Consider the following 17,139-nt stretch of genomic DNA (forward strand, 5'->3'; position numbering starts at 1 on the left):
AGGTATTAGATAGATGGTAAAGAAGAATTTCTATGTCCTTAGTTTCTTAGAATTTGTTTTTTTAAAAATCAGGAATGGATGTTGAATTTTATCACCTGATGTTTTGCATCTACTGAGATTTTATTATTTTTTACTTCGAATTCCTTTTTTTTTCCAGCTTTACTGAGATGTGATTGACAAATAAAGATTGTATAAATTCATGTCACACAATGCGATGTTTTGATATACCTCTATAACATGTTGAATTTTTAATGTGATGATTTAGGTGAATAAAGTTCCTAATATTAATTGTTACATTTTAAACTAGATCTTAATTAAAGAATATAAATTCATTTGGATTTGCTAGTATTTTATTTAAAATTTTAGCATCTCTAAATTTCATATGAAGTGTTTCTCTTGTACTATCTTAATGAGACTTTGTTATCAAAATAATTGTGGCTTTTTAAAATGAATAGAGATTTTTATCATGTTTCAGTTACCTACTATTTTCTCCTTGAAGGATATCCTTTGATAAAGCACTCCTGTTACATCATCTATCCTTACTAGTTTTGTTTAGGGGATCGTTTTAGAGTATTTTTGTTAATGTCTTCCTTGGCTATTTTTCTCTTCTGGTCTGTATTAATACAGGTAATTAATATTTGCTAGAAAACTATCTATTTGGTCGAGACTTTAAAGTTATTTCTATATATTGTGCATAATTTTTATGTTTTATACTTTTAAACATCTATGTTTAGAGCTCACTAATATTATATTCTGTGTCTTTGTCTTTTGATCTCGCTTAGCATTTTCTGCTCTTTGCTTAGTTTAGTTCTTTGGTTTTTAACTTTTTTCTATTTCATTTGACTCTCTTTTGCCCATTTTTTAAAAGTTAAATTTATGTATCAAATAATCTAAAAATCAAATAATCTAAAAATCTTTTTTTTTTTTTTTTTTTAAACAGGCCCTTGCTATATACCCTTCTCAACTCATTTGCTACTCCCTGGAGGAATCTCCTCCACTTTTAATTGTCCAGGTCTTTCTTTTGATATTTAGTTAAATATTTCAAAATAAATTGATTTTTCAGTTTTGAGAAATTATCTATGAATTCAAACTGTGAAGGATGAGGTTTAGTAAACACAGAATAAGAATTACATAAAGTCAAAAAAAAAAAAAAAGGATTACATAAAGTCAAGGCAGATAGGCAGAATAAGCCTAAGTTACTACCACAGTACATTAAATTTTACTCGTAATGTTATTCCTTTAATTAGTGTGATAAAAAGATAGAAGATTTCTATTAACATGCAAATGCATCATTTGATAAATATTAGGGTGATCCAGAAGTTATTTTGTTTTCTAATCTCTTCACTTACATTACTTTTTCAGGCAGGCACTGAGCCATGCAAAATCCTAAAGAAGTAGGCCATGGGACATGTAAATACTGATATGAATAGGGAGAAAATAGGTTCAGAGTATGTGGATCTGCCCAGGGCTTGGTAAGGATGGGCGGATGGGAAATTAAACATAGGAAGGGAGGCCATCTTTCTTACTTCAAGGCAGGTTAAAGTAATTTTTGCCTGAATTAAATGTAAGTCTGTGGCACAAATTGTGCTGCTTCCATATCTGTCAAACTAAAATGATACATAAATTGGTCCTCTTCTTTTTTTGCCATAATTTATACCTTTCTTTGGATGCTGCACACTTACAGGAATTGCAGTGTGCTACAGGGATCTACAATGGGCATCATCAGTCTTTTCTACCCATTCTGTTAGGATAGATTTAAAGGCTTTAATGACTTAATTTTCATGAATCAATATTCAAATGTTTGAATTCCTCTTCCTTTCCTGCTTGCTTCTAGTTTAAGCTGGCAAGACCACAAAGTTAGCAAAATTCTGCCTCATTATTTATTCCAAAAGCAACATTTAAACTTATTCTTTGCCATAATGAGGCTTAAGCTGTAGGGATTGGGAAAGAATGCTGGCTAGAGAGTCCCCATAGCTGGATTAGTTAATCAAATATACTGGTCAATTTTAATTGAAAAACTTTGCCAATTTACTGTGGTAAAATAAGGTAGCTTCACATCAAATCATGTCCCCAGCATCGTGATCTACTGTGAAATAAAAACATTATTTAATAAATGGTGGATTCAAATTAATTTTTGTTTTTTTGGGTTTTTTTTATTTTTTACTTTTGAAATCAACTTCAACAGGATCAGAGTCAAGGAGTATTTTCATAATGGACACTTCATCCAAAGAAAATATCCAGTTATTCTGCAAAAGTTCAATGCAACCTGTCGGGCGATCTTCCTTTAAAACAGAATATTCTTCCTCAAAGGAGAAACAACGATGCTGTGGTAAACTGAAGGTAACAAACAATTAAATGGTAAACAAACAACCATAAGTAGTGAACGAAAGAGTAACAAAGAATTAGGTGGGAGGAAAAGAACACGAATTTGGTGGAGGCTATGTTGTTGACTCTCCATCCAGATGTGTGCTATGCAATTTCATAATTCATATTTCTGTGCAGTTACATATTTCCCATATGTAGCTAGAAGCAAGAATTTTTTTCCCTTTTTAAAAAGTGAACTTAGATGCAATTTATTAAAACTACACTTTACCAGACAGTGAAATCCATCTCTCCCTACCATGTAGGTTAAATTAGTAAATATTACTCTCTGGACTCATTTGAATGCGCCTCTTAAACTGAAATAAGAGAGGAAAGAAACTAACATTTATTCAATTTTTACCATGTACCAGATATTATGCTAAGTATAGTTATAATATTTAATCCATAAAACATCCATATCATTCCCATTTTATAAATGAAAATTTTGACTTTCCTTGCCACACAAGGGGCAGGGGAGCTTTTTAAGTGGTGCTCAGTGTGACTCCCAAGTTCCTATTCTTTCTTTGTACCAAACATTCACTCAGCAAATATATGTGTTTTTTCGTATAAATGCTAACCTCCTCTATGGATACTCCATCAAGGACTCAGGTCTAGTAAAAAACATAAGCCAACTATTAAAAAAACATTCATACTCAAATGTATGAATTTAACTTGAATATGAACTTAAACACGAGGGTAGTAGTTACACCTTTTTGGTCTATTGTGTCTCTTGCTGGTGCATGCATCACCACTGTGAAACCCACAGTCATGAGTACAAGACTTATGATAATATATTAAGTGTTTGAATTATGGTTCTTGTTTTATTTTCTTACCTGTGAATGGCTCCTTCCACTCTTTGCTTCACCATACAGTGGATCGTCCTTTCAAAGCCAAGACTCCTTCAAATGTCCTTTGGGGGAGGGGAAAAGAAGGGAAAGAACAGAATTCAACATACATTCTGAATGAAATCTGTTTCAGAATTTGTATTTTTAGCAATCTACCTGAGCTTGAGGCTGAAGTAAGCCTGTACCCATGCTTGAGAGAAAGCTTGTTACATTGTTCTTGGTTTGCATTTTTGTCTATTTATTTAGTTAAGTTTCCACTTGCCTGTCAAGCTGGAGTCAGATTAAGTGTGACTTGTCCTATTTTCCAGGTATTTTTGGGTGCCTTGTCTTTCGTCTACTTTGCCAAAGCACTGGCAGAAGGCTATCTGAAGAGCACCATCACTCAGATAGAGAGAAGGTTTGATATCCCTTCTTCAATGGTGGGAGTCATTGATGGTAGTTTTGAAATTGGTAGGTATTGCTGATGCCTGGTTTTACTTTTACATGTCTTCTAGGCATGACTAAATGACATCCTTGCTGCATTCTCTTGTCTGTTAGGATCAGACTCTATCTGTAAATTCTTGTTGAGACAGAATTTGCTAGGACCTTATGTTAACAGTAGAGGCAATTTGTTCTTCCCAAGCAACCAACAATAAATTTCCTGCCCCAGGTGTTCAACACTATATGATTCACACAATTTAGAGTTTCCAATCAGAGTGAGAGACTTTCTTGGAGGAGAGGGTGAGGTGCTATTAGGATTTTAAGTTAGAAGTATTTAGGAAGTGTTGTTACAAGAAGAGTCCTATATCCTGACAGCCCTGTGATTCAAAATTTGGAAGAATTCAGATGGGCTCTACAAATATTTATTGTAATAATGTAAGAAGTGAAACCATAAAAGGGGTTTCTGCCCAGAGGTCAATACAGAAGAGAAAGAAATCCTATTAACGAGAACAGTAGAGCAAGGCAGGCAAGAAAAATTCTACTCTCACATGTCTTTGGGTAGCAGTTGACTATAGACTTCCTCTTGGCACTTGAAAAGACCAAGTGATTTTAGTTACTGTTTTGGAAGTACTTTAAGGAGTGTAATCCCAGGTACAACTTCCTGAATTGATAAACTACAAGGCTTTAATTCTTCACCGAAGTAAACAGAATGGTAGCCTCTGGGGTCCTTACTACCTGTTGGGACTCAAATATATGCTTTACTATATATAGTAAAATCTCTAATGGCTCCAGGTTCAGCTCACTTAAACTTTCAGAAAAGTGAAGAAATATTTTTCAACTCTGCAACAATGACTTTTTTAATACATACTGTATATTTCAGTTCTTACCCTGAATATCACAGAAAGAATGAAAAGAATGAATAGGTAACCTTTTACATTTAGGGTTTTCTTCCCAAATCCATCTGTCAGCATCCTACTAAAATGGGATTACTTAGCTCAGTGCTAATCAAATGTTAATGTGCATACAAACAACTGGGCAATCTTGAAAAAATGCAGGTGCTCATTCTTTTGGGAAGGGGAATAAGACTGCCTTTTTACAGGCTCTCCTATGATGTGATGCTGTTAAGTAAATGGGCCATATTTTGTGTAGCAAGTTTCTAAAGCATCTGGTCATATCACTCCCTTGTGTAAATTCCCTAGATAGGCCTTGATAATTGATGTATTCCTTGATGCCTCTCCTATCTATAGCCCTAAACTGAATCAAGGTAAGAGTGATACACTGAATCACAGGAAGAAACCAGTATGAAGAGGCAGCTGTTACAGATTGAAAGATTAAATCACATAGAAAGAAGAAGAAATGAGCAGATAGAAAATTATGTATCAAGTGATACTTTAATTATGGCTCACTCTAGATTATGGTATAAAAACATTTTAGAGCTGAAGTCTTACAATATGGTCCAAATTTTTCTTGGGTCCCCACGTCCTGATGCAACTTGAGAGAGTCTATATTCGATAGAGAGTACTAATATTTCACAGGAAGTGACAAAGGATCTTGAGAATAAATTCATTCTTCCAGACCATTCCAAAGATGGAAGTTATTTATTGAATTAGATACAATAAAGTGTATCTAATTCAATAAATAAAAGTGGGTTTCCTGACCATAATCTTAAACTACTCCTTTTGCCTCCTTCCTTCCAGGATTCTGGACCCACTCCCACCTTTGTCTCTAGCTCTCCTTTCTTCTTTTTTGTAGAACAACTTCATTTATCCTCTGATATCATTTGGCATTATTATCTCATGTCCACATACTGGACACTCCATTTTTTTCCCAAGTATTTTTTCATAACAAAGTCTTTCTCCGACAACAACAGAGCTGCTAAGAAAATAAAAAAAAATGTTTTCTATATCATGACCTCCTAATATTTCCAAATATTCTCTTTCAAATACTTTCCCATATATTCTTTTTTTTTTAAGATTTTATTTATTTATTTGAGAGAGAGAGAATGAGAGAAAGCACATGAGAGGGGTTAGGGTCAGAAGGAGAAGCAGACTCCTTGCTGAGCAGGGAGCCCGATGCGGGACTCGATCCTGGGACTCCAGGATCATGACCTGAGCCGAAGGCAGTCGCTTAACCAACTGAGCCACCCAGGCGCCCCTTTCCCATATATTCTTATAAATATTGAAAAGTTTTGCTTTTCACATTTTAGTATTTAATCAACTTCATATAGATTTTATAAAAACTTTGTTTTTTTTAACATTATATGTTAAAAAAAAAAAAAAGAAGAAGATAGCAGGAACGGAAGAATGAAAGGGGGGAAATGGGAGGGAGAGACAAACCAGGAGAGACTATGGACTCTGAAAAACAAACTGAGGGTTCTAGAGGGGAGGGGGGTGGGATGATGGGTTAGCCTGGTGATGAGTATTAAAGAGGGCATGTTCTGCATGGAGCACTGGGTGTTATACACAAACAATGAATCATGGAACACTACATCAAAAACTAATGATGTAATGTATGGTGATTAACATAAGAATAATAAAAATATTAATGACAAAAAAAACTTCGTTTTTTAGAGTAATTTTGTGTTCACAGCAAAATTGAGTGAAAGTTACAGAGATTTTTCATATACACCCTACTCCCACAAATGCAAAGCCTCTCTCATTATCAACATCCCCCACCAGAGTGGGACATTTGTTACAGCTGATGGATCTACAATAACATTATTGTCATTCAGAGTCCATAGTTAATACTAAGGTTCACTCTTTGTGTTGTATATTCTATGAGATTGAACAAATATATAATGGTATGTATCCATCACTACAGTATCATGCAAACTACTTTCACTGCCCTAAAAATCCCTCTGCTCTGCCTATTCATCCAAACTTTCCCCTAGCCCTGGCATCCACTGATGTTTTTAATGTCTCCATAGTTTTGCCTTTTTCAGAATGTTGTATAGTTGGAATCATACAGTATGTAGCCTTTTCAGATTGGCTTCTTTCACTTAGTAATATGCATTTGGGGTTCCTCTGTGTCTTTTCATAGCTGGATAGCTCATTTCTTTTTAGTGCCAGATAATAATCCATTTTTGGATAGGCCTTCATTTACTTATCCATTCATCCACTGAAGGACATCTTGATTGTTTCAATGTTGGCAATTATGAATAAAACTGCTATAAAATCCCTGTTCAGGTTTTTGTGTGGACATATTTTCATTTTCACCTCATTTGTGTAAATACCAAGGAGCATAACTGCTGGATCATATGGGAAAAATATGTTTAGTTTTGTAAGAAACTGCTAAATTGTTTCCCAAAGTGTTTGTATGATTTTGCATTCCCATTAGCAATGAATGAGCTTCTTTTTGCTCCATGCCCTCACCAGCATTTAGTATTTTGGATTTTGGCCATTCTAATAAGTATGTAGTGGTGTCTCATTGTCATTTCAATTTGCGGTACCCTCATGTCATATGATGTTGAACGTCTTTTCATATGCTTATCTGCCACCTGTTTATCTTTTTTGGTGACCTGTTAAGTTATTTGGCCTATTTTTAAATCTCATTGTTTGTGTTCTTATTGTTGAGTTTTAAGTGTTCTTTGTATATTTTTGATAACTGTCCTTTATCTGATACAACTTATGCAAATATTTTCTCTCAGTCTGTGGCTTTCTTTTCATTCTTTTGACAGTATCTGTCACAGAAAAGAAATTTTTAATTTTAATGAAGTCCAGCTTATCCAATTTTTTTTGGTCACTGATTCTGCTTTTGGTATTGCATCTAAAAAGTCATCACCAAACCTAAGGTCATCTAGGTTTTCTCCTAAGTTATCTTCTAGAAGTGTTACAGTTTTGCATTTTAAATTTAGGTCTGTGATCTACTTTTGCCTTTATTTTTGTGAAAAGTGTAAGGTCCGTGTCTAACTTCATTTTTTTTGCATGAGGATGTCCAGTTGTTCCAGCACCATTTGTTGAAAAGATTATGTTTGCTCTATCTTATTACATTTGCTCCTTTGTCAAAGATCAGTTAACTATATTTAAGTAGGTCTGTTTCTGGGCTATAAATTCTATTCCATTGATCTATTTGTCTATTCTTTCACCACTGTTACACTGTCTTGATTAATGTGGCTTTACAGTATGTCTTGAAGTTCGGTAATGTCGATCCTTTAACTTTGTTTTTCTTCAGTATTGTGTTGGTTATTCTGGGTCTTTTGCCTCTCCAGTTTGTCAGCTCAGAAACCATTTTGTCAGTTTCCACAACATAATTTCCTGTGGTTTTGGCTGAGACTGCATTGAATCTATAGAACAAGTTGGATAGAACTGGCATCTTGACAATACTGTCTTCCTATTCATGAACATGGAATGTATCTCCATTTATCTAGTTTTTCTTTGATTTCTTTCATCAGAGTTTTATAGTTTCTCTCATGTAGATCTTGTACATATTTTATTAGATTTATACCTAAGTATTTCATTTTGGGGGGTGATAAAGTAAATGCTTTTTCAATTCCATTTGTTCATTGCTGGCATGTAGAAAAGCAGTTTACTTTTGTATATTAACCTTGCATCTTGCAACCTTACTATAATCATTTATTAGTTTCAGAGTTCCTTTGTCAGTTCTTTTGGATTTTCTATATAGATGATCATATCTTCTGGGAGCAAAGACAGTTTTATTTTTTCCTTCCCAGACTGTGTACTTTTACTTGTTTTTCTTGTCCTATTATATTTAGTAGAACTCCCAGTACAATAATGAAAAGTAATGGTGAGAGGGGACATTCTTACTTTGTACCTGATCTTAGTAGGAAGCTTTGAGTTTATCATCATTAAGTATGATGTTAACTGTATGTTTTTGTAGAAGTTCTTTAACAAGTTGAGGAAATTTGTCTCTCTTCTGCATTTACTGAGTTTTTATCATGAATGGTTGTTGGATTTTGGTCAAATGCTTTTTCTACATCTATTGATATGAGCATGTGATTTTTCTTCTTTAGCCTGTTGATGTGCTGGATTATATTAATTAATTTTCTAATGTTTAACTGGCCTTGTATACCTGGGATAAACCCCACTTGGTCATGGTGTCTAATTCTATATATTGTTGAATATGACTTAATATTTTGTTGAGGATTTTTACACCTGTGTTCATGAGAGATATTGATTTTTAGGGATTTCTTTTTTGTCTGGTTTTGGTATTAGGGTAATGCTGGCCTCATAGAAATGATTTAGGAAATTTCCCCTCTGCTTCTGTTTTTCAAAAAAGATTCTAGAGAATTGGTATAATTTCTTCATTAACTGCTGGGTCAAATTCACCAGTGAAACTTTCTGGGCCTGGTGCTTTCTGTTTTAGAAGGCTATTGATTATTGGTTCAACTTCTATAATAGATATAGGCCTGTTCATATTGTCTATTAATTCTTAGAGAGATTTGGCAGATTGTGTCTTTTAAGTAGTTGGTCCATTTTATTTAGGTTATCAGATTTGTAAGCATAGAGATGTTCATAGTACTCCTTTATTATCCTTTTTATGTCCATAAAATTTATAGTGATGTCTCCCCTTTCATTTCTGGTATTAGTAATTAGTATCTTCTCTCTCTTTTTTTTTTTTCTTTCTTGGTGAGCATGACTAGAGGCTTATTGATTTCATTGATCTTTTCAAAGATCACCTTTGGTTTTGCTGATTTTCTCTTCTGAGTTTCTGTTTTCAATTTCATTTATTTCTGCTCTAATTTTATTATGTCTTTTCTTCTACCTACTTTAGATTTAATTGGCTCTTCTTTTTCTAGTTTCCTGGGTAGAAACTTAGATAACTGATTTTAGATTTTTCTTCTTTCCTAATATATGTATTCAATGCAATGAATTTCCCTCTAATCATTGCTTTTACAGTAATAGTTTTTTTTGTTACAATTCCTATTTAGTAATTCCTGGAATATTGGAACAGTATTAATATCTAATGTTATCTGTATGCAGCAACCTTGCTGAATTTATGTTAATTTTTTTTTTAATTTGAGTATAGTTGACACAAAATGTTACATTAGTTTCAGGTGTACAACTTAGTGATTTGACAAGTTTATAATTTATGCTGTGTTCACCACAAGTGTAGTTACCATCTATTCCATCACATCACTATTACAGTATCATTAACTGTATTCCTTATGCTGTGCCTTTTATTCCCATGACTTATTCATTCCATAATTTGGTAGCCTGTATCTCCCTCTCTCCTTCACGCATTTTGCCCAACCATTCCTACCTTCTGGCAACCTTCAGTTTGTTCTCTGTATTTAAAGTTCTGATTCTACTTTTTTTTATTTGTTTTTTTAAAATTCAACTTATAAGTGGAATCATATGGTATTTGTCTTTCTCAGTCTAACTTATTTCACTTACAGGTTTACCCATGTTGTCCCAAGTGGCATGATCTCATCACTTTTTATGGCTGCATAATATTCCTCTGTGTGTGTGGGGGGGGCATGCATGCACATGTGTATGTATACACCTCCTCTTTGTTATCTGTTCATTTATGATAATAGAATTGATTTTTGATATCCAATTTAATTTTTTAAAGATTATCACCATTAATTTTCTATGTGTATCTTCTGAGAACTCAGAAGGGATACTAAGTAAAGAAAGAAAAAACTCTATAGATATCACAGACACTGAAGTGGTATTATGTGGTCTTTGGCATACCCACGAATGTAACACAGAAACAGCCTGAAACATGAGTCTTTTATTGTGAGGTGTTGGTGGTGTGCAAGTTGGGAAGGGTAGGTGATGTTGGTTGCAGGGATACATTATAAACTGAAGGTCAGCTTTCACTGTACTTTATTAATTGTGACACATTAACAAAAGTATAGACATAATTATCAATGTAATATGATACAAAATTTCTTCTAAATGCTTAAATATCAAATGAAAAATCTCATATTCAAGGTTTTTTTTTCCTTGTGAAAATTAAAAGAAGCTTAATTCTTTCTGGAACCATAAAACCTAGAGCCACTATGCAAGCTAATTTTCTCGCTGTCATTATTGTCCTCAAGGCTATAAAAATTGCTGCTCTTTTTGCACTTGACTAAAGCTGGCAATGTGAACAAACAGTAGTAAATTAGATGATTGCTTACAGATGTAAGCAAACATACTCTTGCTAGAAAATTGGAAACATTGAAGAGAGCTTCAAAGCAACACTACCCATCAGCCATCACAGTCAATTGCTGGGGAGTTGCTAAGTTCTTACTCTACCTAGCACTGCAGTTTTTAAAAACTATTCCAAATGCAAAGAGCTGAAACTTTAAAAGCCTTTTGAAATCTAAGATCCTAAACAATGTTTATCAAAGCATGTTCCTGGAACCATCTCCATCAGCACCTTTGAGCTTACAAATGCAGATTTCTTGGCCTACCCCTAGATCCATGGAATGAGAAACTGTTGGGAGCTTCCAAGATTTTGCACCTTTAAGGTTTCTGTTTTCCTCACCACCTTCTTCCAGTATTTTTGTATACAGCAAAATATGAGGATATTTTCCCTAAAGCATATTTAGTCACTCATCACCATCACCAACTAAAAGTAATTTATCATATGCTTCTCTAGAGACTTTTTATAAAAATGTAATTTCCACCTTCAAAAAAATTTCTTCAATTATTTTTTTAAAAGATGGGTACATTTTATGGAAATTTTGTATTTCGTAAATTTGGATTATAAGTAAACATTGAAGTTATATAACTGGTATATTCCTGAAGTTTGCTTATGTGAAGTAATTTTTACCTCTGTTTTGAGTCTTTTTGTAAAAAGCATGTAACAAATTGTAAAGTATTTTAGTATTAATATGAATTTCATAATTTGATTTAATAAAGTGAGGTATAATTGTGTTTGCTTTTCTTTTTCTATGAGGAATATCTGCTAAAACAAGAATATTGTAACGTATGTTTCAAGAGCAAATGCAAAACTGATAAAAACTTTAATAGAAAATATTAATGAATGAAGAAACAGTAATAAAGTTCACTTCAAAATCACTAAGGAAAACTTAAGAGAGCAATAAAGGAACCCTTCTACAATTTGATTTACTTATAAAACACTTTAAAAGGACAAATAATTAGGGTGGATGAAATTGAGGTAGTAGTGTTCATAATTAAGGTATTTTGATAAATGGATAATTGAAGTAATGAGTATGCAGACAATTTCAACAGTCAGATTAGAGCAAAGAAAGACAAAGGATGGGAAGGATGGTGGGGAGACAGTTTAGTTACAACAAAACATTGCCAGACCTGCTATAGACATTCATTAATTTAGTTATGCTGATGACTTTTTCTAAGTTATCTAACTGATGAACATTTTATTCTTCACCCCAAGGGAATCTCTTAGTTATAATGTTTGTAAGCTACTTTGGAGCCAAACTTCACAGGCCAAAAATAATCGGAACAGGGTGCCTAATCATGGGAGTTGGAACATTGCTCATTGCAATGCCTCAGTTCTTCATGCAGCAGTAAGTCTAAAGCAATTATCTTTTCTTGCTTTCACCAACTGTATTCCTCCCTTTTTATAATTGCAATTAATTATTTAAATTTAAGAAAATGACACACAGCTTAAAGTGTAATAATTATATCTCATTTTTGCTACATCTCCTTTGGGTAAAATTTCAGAATACTTACACTTTTACTTATAATTCAATAATCTATAAAAAATTGTTTTGATAGGCTACTGTCGATGTCAGCAAAAATTAAAGGGAAATTTTCACTAGATGTTTTCATTCAAATAATTTATCTGTGGTGGTAAAATAAGTAAGAAATTAACATTGTGGTAAATATCAAATGGATGTCAAATGGGTAATGAATGAATGCTACTGACAATGTGCTGGATAACTTGACTGGCAGATTATTGACTTAAGGATATATTATCAATTCAAATAGATATTCAGTGTCCAAATACCAGCTCATAGAATTTTCTCAATAGAAGTAGGGTGTGTGTATTCTTTAACCCTAAAGTCTACTTTTGGTACTTCTAATACTTTTGTTAGTATTTGCATACAACTTCAGTAGTTCCGAAGGTTTTCATCATCATTATATCATTTTACCTTTACCTGTGAGGTAGAAGAGCATTGTTTATCTTTTTATTTCAGAGTCTGGTGACTTTCTCAAGGTTATTATAAAACTGGAATCCTAAAACAGGTGTTCTGACTTCTTCATGCATATACATGTTGCCTTCCTTGTCCATGGTTACCTGTTGCCAGCTGAGAGAAGTGACTCCCTAGAGGTTTTGAAGCAAGAAAATTGTAAAAATTATATATCAAATCATATTTTGCTTATTGCCCACTCCAGATCATTACATCATGACATTTTAGAGCTGGAGAGACATCGGTATGATATGGTCCAAACTTTTTTTTGGAATCCCAAGTTACTTATATAGACAGATTTTTACCTCCGTGGTCAATCTATAAAGGTAGTACACAGAATCCTCTGTGTGGGATCTTTTCTACCTATTTGGATGGTTTCCCTGGCCCCTTTATTTTTACTTGGAGAGAGATTTTAGAACTTCTGCCTGCTCTTTGGATGCTTATCCCTCTTTGGATGCCTATCCCACTTCCTTTCCACAGGGCAAAATTTTCCTTAGATCACTGAGGTTTTGCAGAGGTGCTGTACAGAGCCAATGGATAAGGAGGAGGCAAAGGAGAAGGCTGAGGACTGAGGAAATGGGTCTTCACTCTGCCTAATCCCTGCTTGGTCAAGAGCCGTGCCGCTATTATCTGTTCTAGTCACTGAGCCCTCATGCAACAGTTTGCTCAGTGAGGTAAAAAGAATTCCATTACTAAAAAAATTAGCATCTGAAAGTAGTTGCAGAGGATAAATAAATCCTTGACTCTTGACATAACTCATTCTGCAGTGGATCAATAGCTTTTCTATATGACCTTGGGCATGTTATTTAACCTTTCTAGGCCTCAGTTGATGCATCCTAAAGATAGGTATTATAGGTATTAAAAATAATACCTAGCTTATAATAGCATTGCATATATTAAATGACACAGCTAAAATGCTTACACAGTTTCCTGATATAACTAGTAGCTGTGTCATTATTGTTAAGTTTTGCTATCAATCCTCCTTAGATAATTAAGCCACCTGGTTTTAACCAGAGACCAGCCATGGTTTGTCTTAAAGGTGTTGCATTCAGATTAATAATTTTGTTACTTCAAGTTAATGACAAATATAAAATACTAGTACAAGAAAATCAGAAGACCAGACAGGCAGCCAGGTTAGGGCTATCAAGGATGCCAAAGAGTCAAAGACAGATTCTTATATACTACCTTTATATATGTTTAAATTGTATTTGTTTATTCATTATTTGGTGTCTGCCATTCTCCTGGAACTGTGCCATGTAATGGGGCTACTTCTGTGGGAAAAAAATGAAATAAACAAAAATATATATGCACAGTTCTTTACCTATGAAATTTACTGTCTACTGAGGATTACTGTAATAACTTCTTTTCAACTTTTCATAGCATGAACTGGGGACTTGTCCAAAATGTCTTTTTGATTTCTGAAAGACTACTATACTCTGTCTGCCTAGAAGAAATACCTTTAATGTCCAACAAAACATAATATTTATCATGGATATCAATTATTGAGGGCCTACCCCCAACTGTGTTTAGCTTTATATGTGTTGGCTCATCTGATTCATGAATTTAACAAATACATATTGGTCCTTGTTCTAGGTAATGGGGATAGAGTGGAGACAAAAATCTCTGCTCTCGTGGATCTTATGGGGAGGAGACAGATAATAAACAAATAAATAATGATATAATATGCCAGATAATGTTAAGTCCTATAGAGAAAAATAACTTTCTGAAGACACATGAAGAGTATGTTGTGGGGAGGGAGGATTGCAGTTTAAGGTAGGGTTGTCAGGGGATGGCTCACCAAGATGACAACACTTGGGAAAGACTGAAGGAGATGAAGGGGAGAGCCTTGCAGATAACTGGGGAAGAGAGATTTTTGTGCTGACTGAATGCCGAATGTAAAGTTCCTGCTGCAAGAGGGAGTCTGGCATGTGGATGAACTGCAGGGAGGCCAGGCCTCTGTGGCTGAAGTGGAATGAGAAGGGGAAAATTGAAAGGGGAAAAGGAGAAGCCATCAAGGTTGTTTCTCAAACTTTGATGGACATTTGTATCACCTGAGGCTCTTGGTAGACTGTAGATTCTGATTTAGTAGCTCTCCCATAGAGTTTGGTTTTAGCTGATGCTGCTGGTCTGCAGAACTCACCTTGAGCTGTAAGGTTGCAAACAATGGCAATGACTTCAGCTTCCTTTTGGAATGGGATGGGAAGCCAGTGGAGAGCTTTGAGCAGAATGACATGACCTCACTTACACTTTTTTAAGGGTCATGCAGACTGCTGCTTGAAAAAATAAGTCTGGTGGAGGAAACTTGGGAGTAGGGAGACTATTTAGGAGACTATTGTATCAGAGTCAAGATTGTGTCTGAGTTTGAATCCAGGTCAGAACTAAAATCCCTGATTTAAAAACATTTAAACCACTGGTCCCCTGTTCAATTACTTTTCTGTCTCTTTATCCAACATAGCCTAAATAGGCATAGATTATATGGATACCGCTATTTTACCAGTAAGAAGATTGAAATTTGAAGAGGTTAATTGATTTTTGTAGAGTGTCATATATAGTAATTAGTGACAAAGGAGATACTTGCATAAAATTCCACTTATTCAAAATCTAAATAATTGTTATGCTTACACAGTTGCATTTTAATAGAATGAATTGAGAAAGCTCAAATAACTTAAAAATTTCAAAGTACTACATAAGCATTACTGATACTCGTTTTAAGAGCCTTGAGGCACTGTAACAGTCTGTATTACGTTTATCATGATTTTAATGCCAAATATTCTCCTGTATAGCTAAGAATTGAAAAACAGTTATCCTCAGTAAGTGCTTCTTAACCTATTTTGGTCAGAGAACCATTTGATAAGTGTAACAAAAACTATAAACTTCTTCCCTTAAATACTAACATACTACAAAAATGTTCTTTTTCTTTGGGGTTCATGGAACCATTGAGGTGTAGGTTACGCAAAATTGATATAAGGTGATCCATCTATCAGTCTGAATATTTTAATAACTCAATATATCTCTTCCTTACATGGCTGAGTAGGTTGTTAATATTTAAAAATATTACTCTGATTACTAGTCTTTAGTCACATGGTACCTGAACAAAAGGAGAATCAAGATGAGGTTGTGATGTCCTTTTATTAGGTACTACTTCCCTGAGGATGCAGTGGAGCAGAGAATTTGGCTCATGAAGGATAATTTGAGAGGGGGTGTGGCTGGGGAACTGAGACAGAATTATCACAGTGCTACCATTCAGCATGGCCCTTCTATCCAGCTGTTACTGTAACCATACATTCAGAGGAAAGGTGGAATTAGAAATAACTTAGAGCCAGATCAATAAACTGTAGAGGAAAGCAATGCCATCCAGATAAATGGATCAAAACCCCCACATATCAAAGGAGAGGAAAATGGAGGCAAAGTAGGAAGACCCTAGGCTTGCCTCATCCCATGAACACCACTAGATAACCATCAAATCATCCTAAATACTCCAGAAATTGACCCAAAGACTGACAGAACAAACTCCACAGCTAAAGGGAGAGAAGAGTCACACTGAAGAAAGTAGGAAGCGTAGAGACCTGGTTTAGGGAAGAGACAGATCAGATTGCAGGTGCTGAGGAGGAGAGGGAGATGTGGTCACAGAGAAGGACAAGAGAAAGAGAAGCACACAGGGGAATACACAAGGAGAACGTTTTCCCCATGCCCATTGGCTTGGAAAATGAGAGGGGCTGAACTTCATGAGTTCTTGGAACCAGTGGGGCATAAAGTTTGGAGTTTTAAAGGTCAGCAAGCTTCACTGGGAGCCCAGAGGGTAATGTGCTGCTCCTGAAGAGAAGGCAGGCAAACAATCCAGGGGCATACAGCATGGAAATAGTGATCTGAAGAATGCCTAGGGCACACAACAGGGACATTATTTGCTCTTCTTGGAGCATGTCCCTGAGAGACAGAACTCACAGCGATACCTCTCTGAAACAAAGGAGCTGGCTGGCCATTCCCCACCCCCACCACCCCTTAGCGTAAACACAGAGCCCCCTCAGGAAGCAGCACAGTGCAGACACTGGCTGCCTAACTTGCTTATACCAAGCCCCACCCTGGCAGGACTGCTCTTCTCAGTCAAACTTGCCTCAGTCCCAGTCCCTTCTGGGCCCCTACCCCAGAAGATCAGCACAAACCCCTGCCCACACCACATCTCCCAAGCAGAGAGTGCTGCAGGACCTTGGTTCTGGTGGAAGCTGTGTCAAGTCTCATTTCATAAGCAGACCAGAGCACACCTAGTTAAAACTCACCACATTCAGGCCAATGTCCACCACAGGCAAGGAGAGTCTCAGAAGAAAGCTCAGATAAAACACAACAGAAAATTTATTTGAGGAAATAATAGCTGAAAACTTCCCTAATCTGGGGAAGGAAACAGACATCCAGATCCAGGAGTTAAAGAGAACGCCCATCAAAATCAACAAA

The 17,139-nt window shown here is 35.2% G+C and overlaps 1 protein-coding gene across 6 annotated transcripts in view; it reads left to right on the top strand.

The window, feature by feature from the left end:
- Positions 1-17,139, top strand: part of SLCO1C1 (solute carrier organic anion transporter family member 1C1) — a 67,514-nt gene that overhangs the window by 2,578 nt on the left and 47,797 nt on the right. For all 6 annotated transcript variants that reach the window (XR_004297834.1, XM_032391825.1, XM_032391826.1 and 3 more), the window contains 3 exons: positions 2,186-2,340; positions 3,515-3,656; positions 11,934-12,066. Coding sequence is in view for 5 of the 6 variants with exons in the window: in XM_032391825.1 (XP_032247716.1) it covers positions 2,212-2,340; positions 3,515-3,656; positions 11,934-12,066 (404 nt within the window). In the remaining variant the exon portion in view is untranslated. The remainder of the gene's footprint in view (positions 1-2,185; positions 2,341-3,514; positions 3,657-11,933; positions 12,067-17,139) is intronic.

The sequence above is a fragment of the Phoca vitulina genome, unplaced genomic scaffold, assembly GCF_004348235.1.
Source record: "Phoca vitulina isolate PV1807 unplaced genomic scaffold, GSC_HSeal_1.0 scaffold64, whole genome shotgun sequence".
Classification (NCBI taxonomy): Eukaryota; Metazoa; Chordata; class Mammalia; order Carnivora; family Phocidae; genus Phoca; species Phoca vitulina.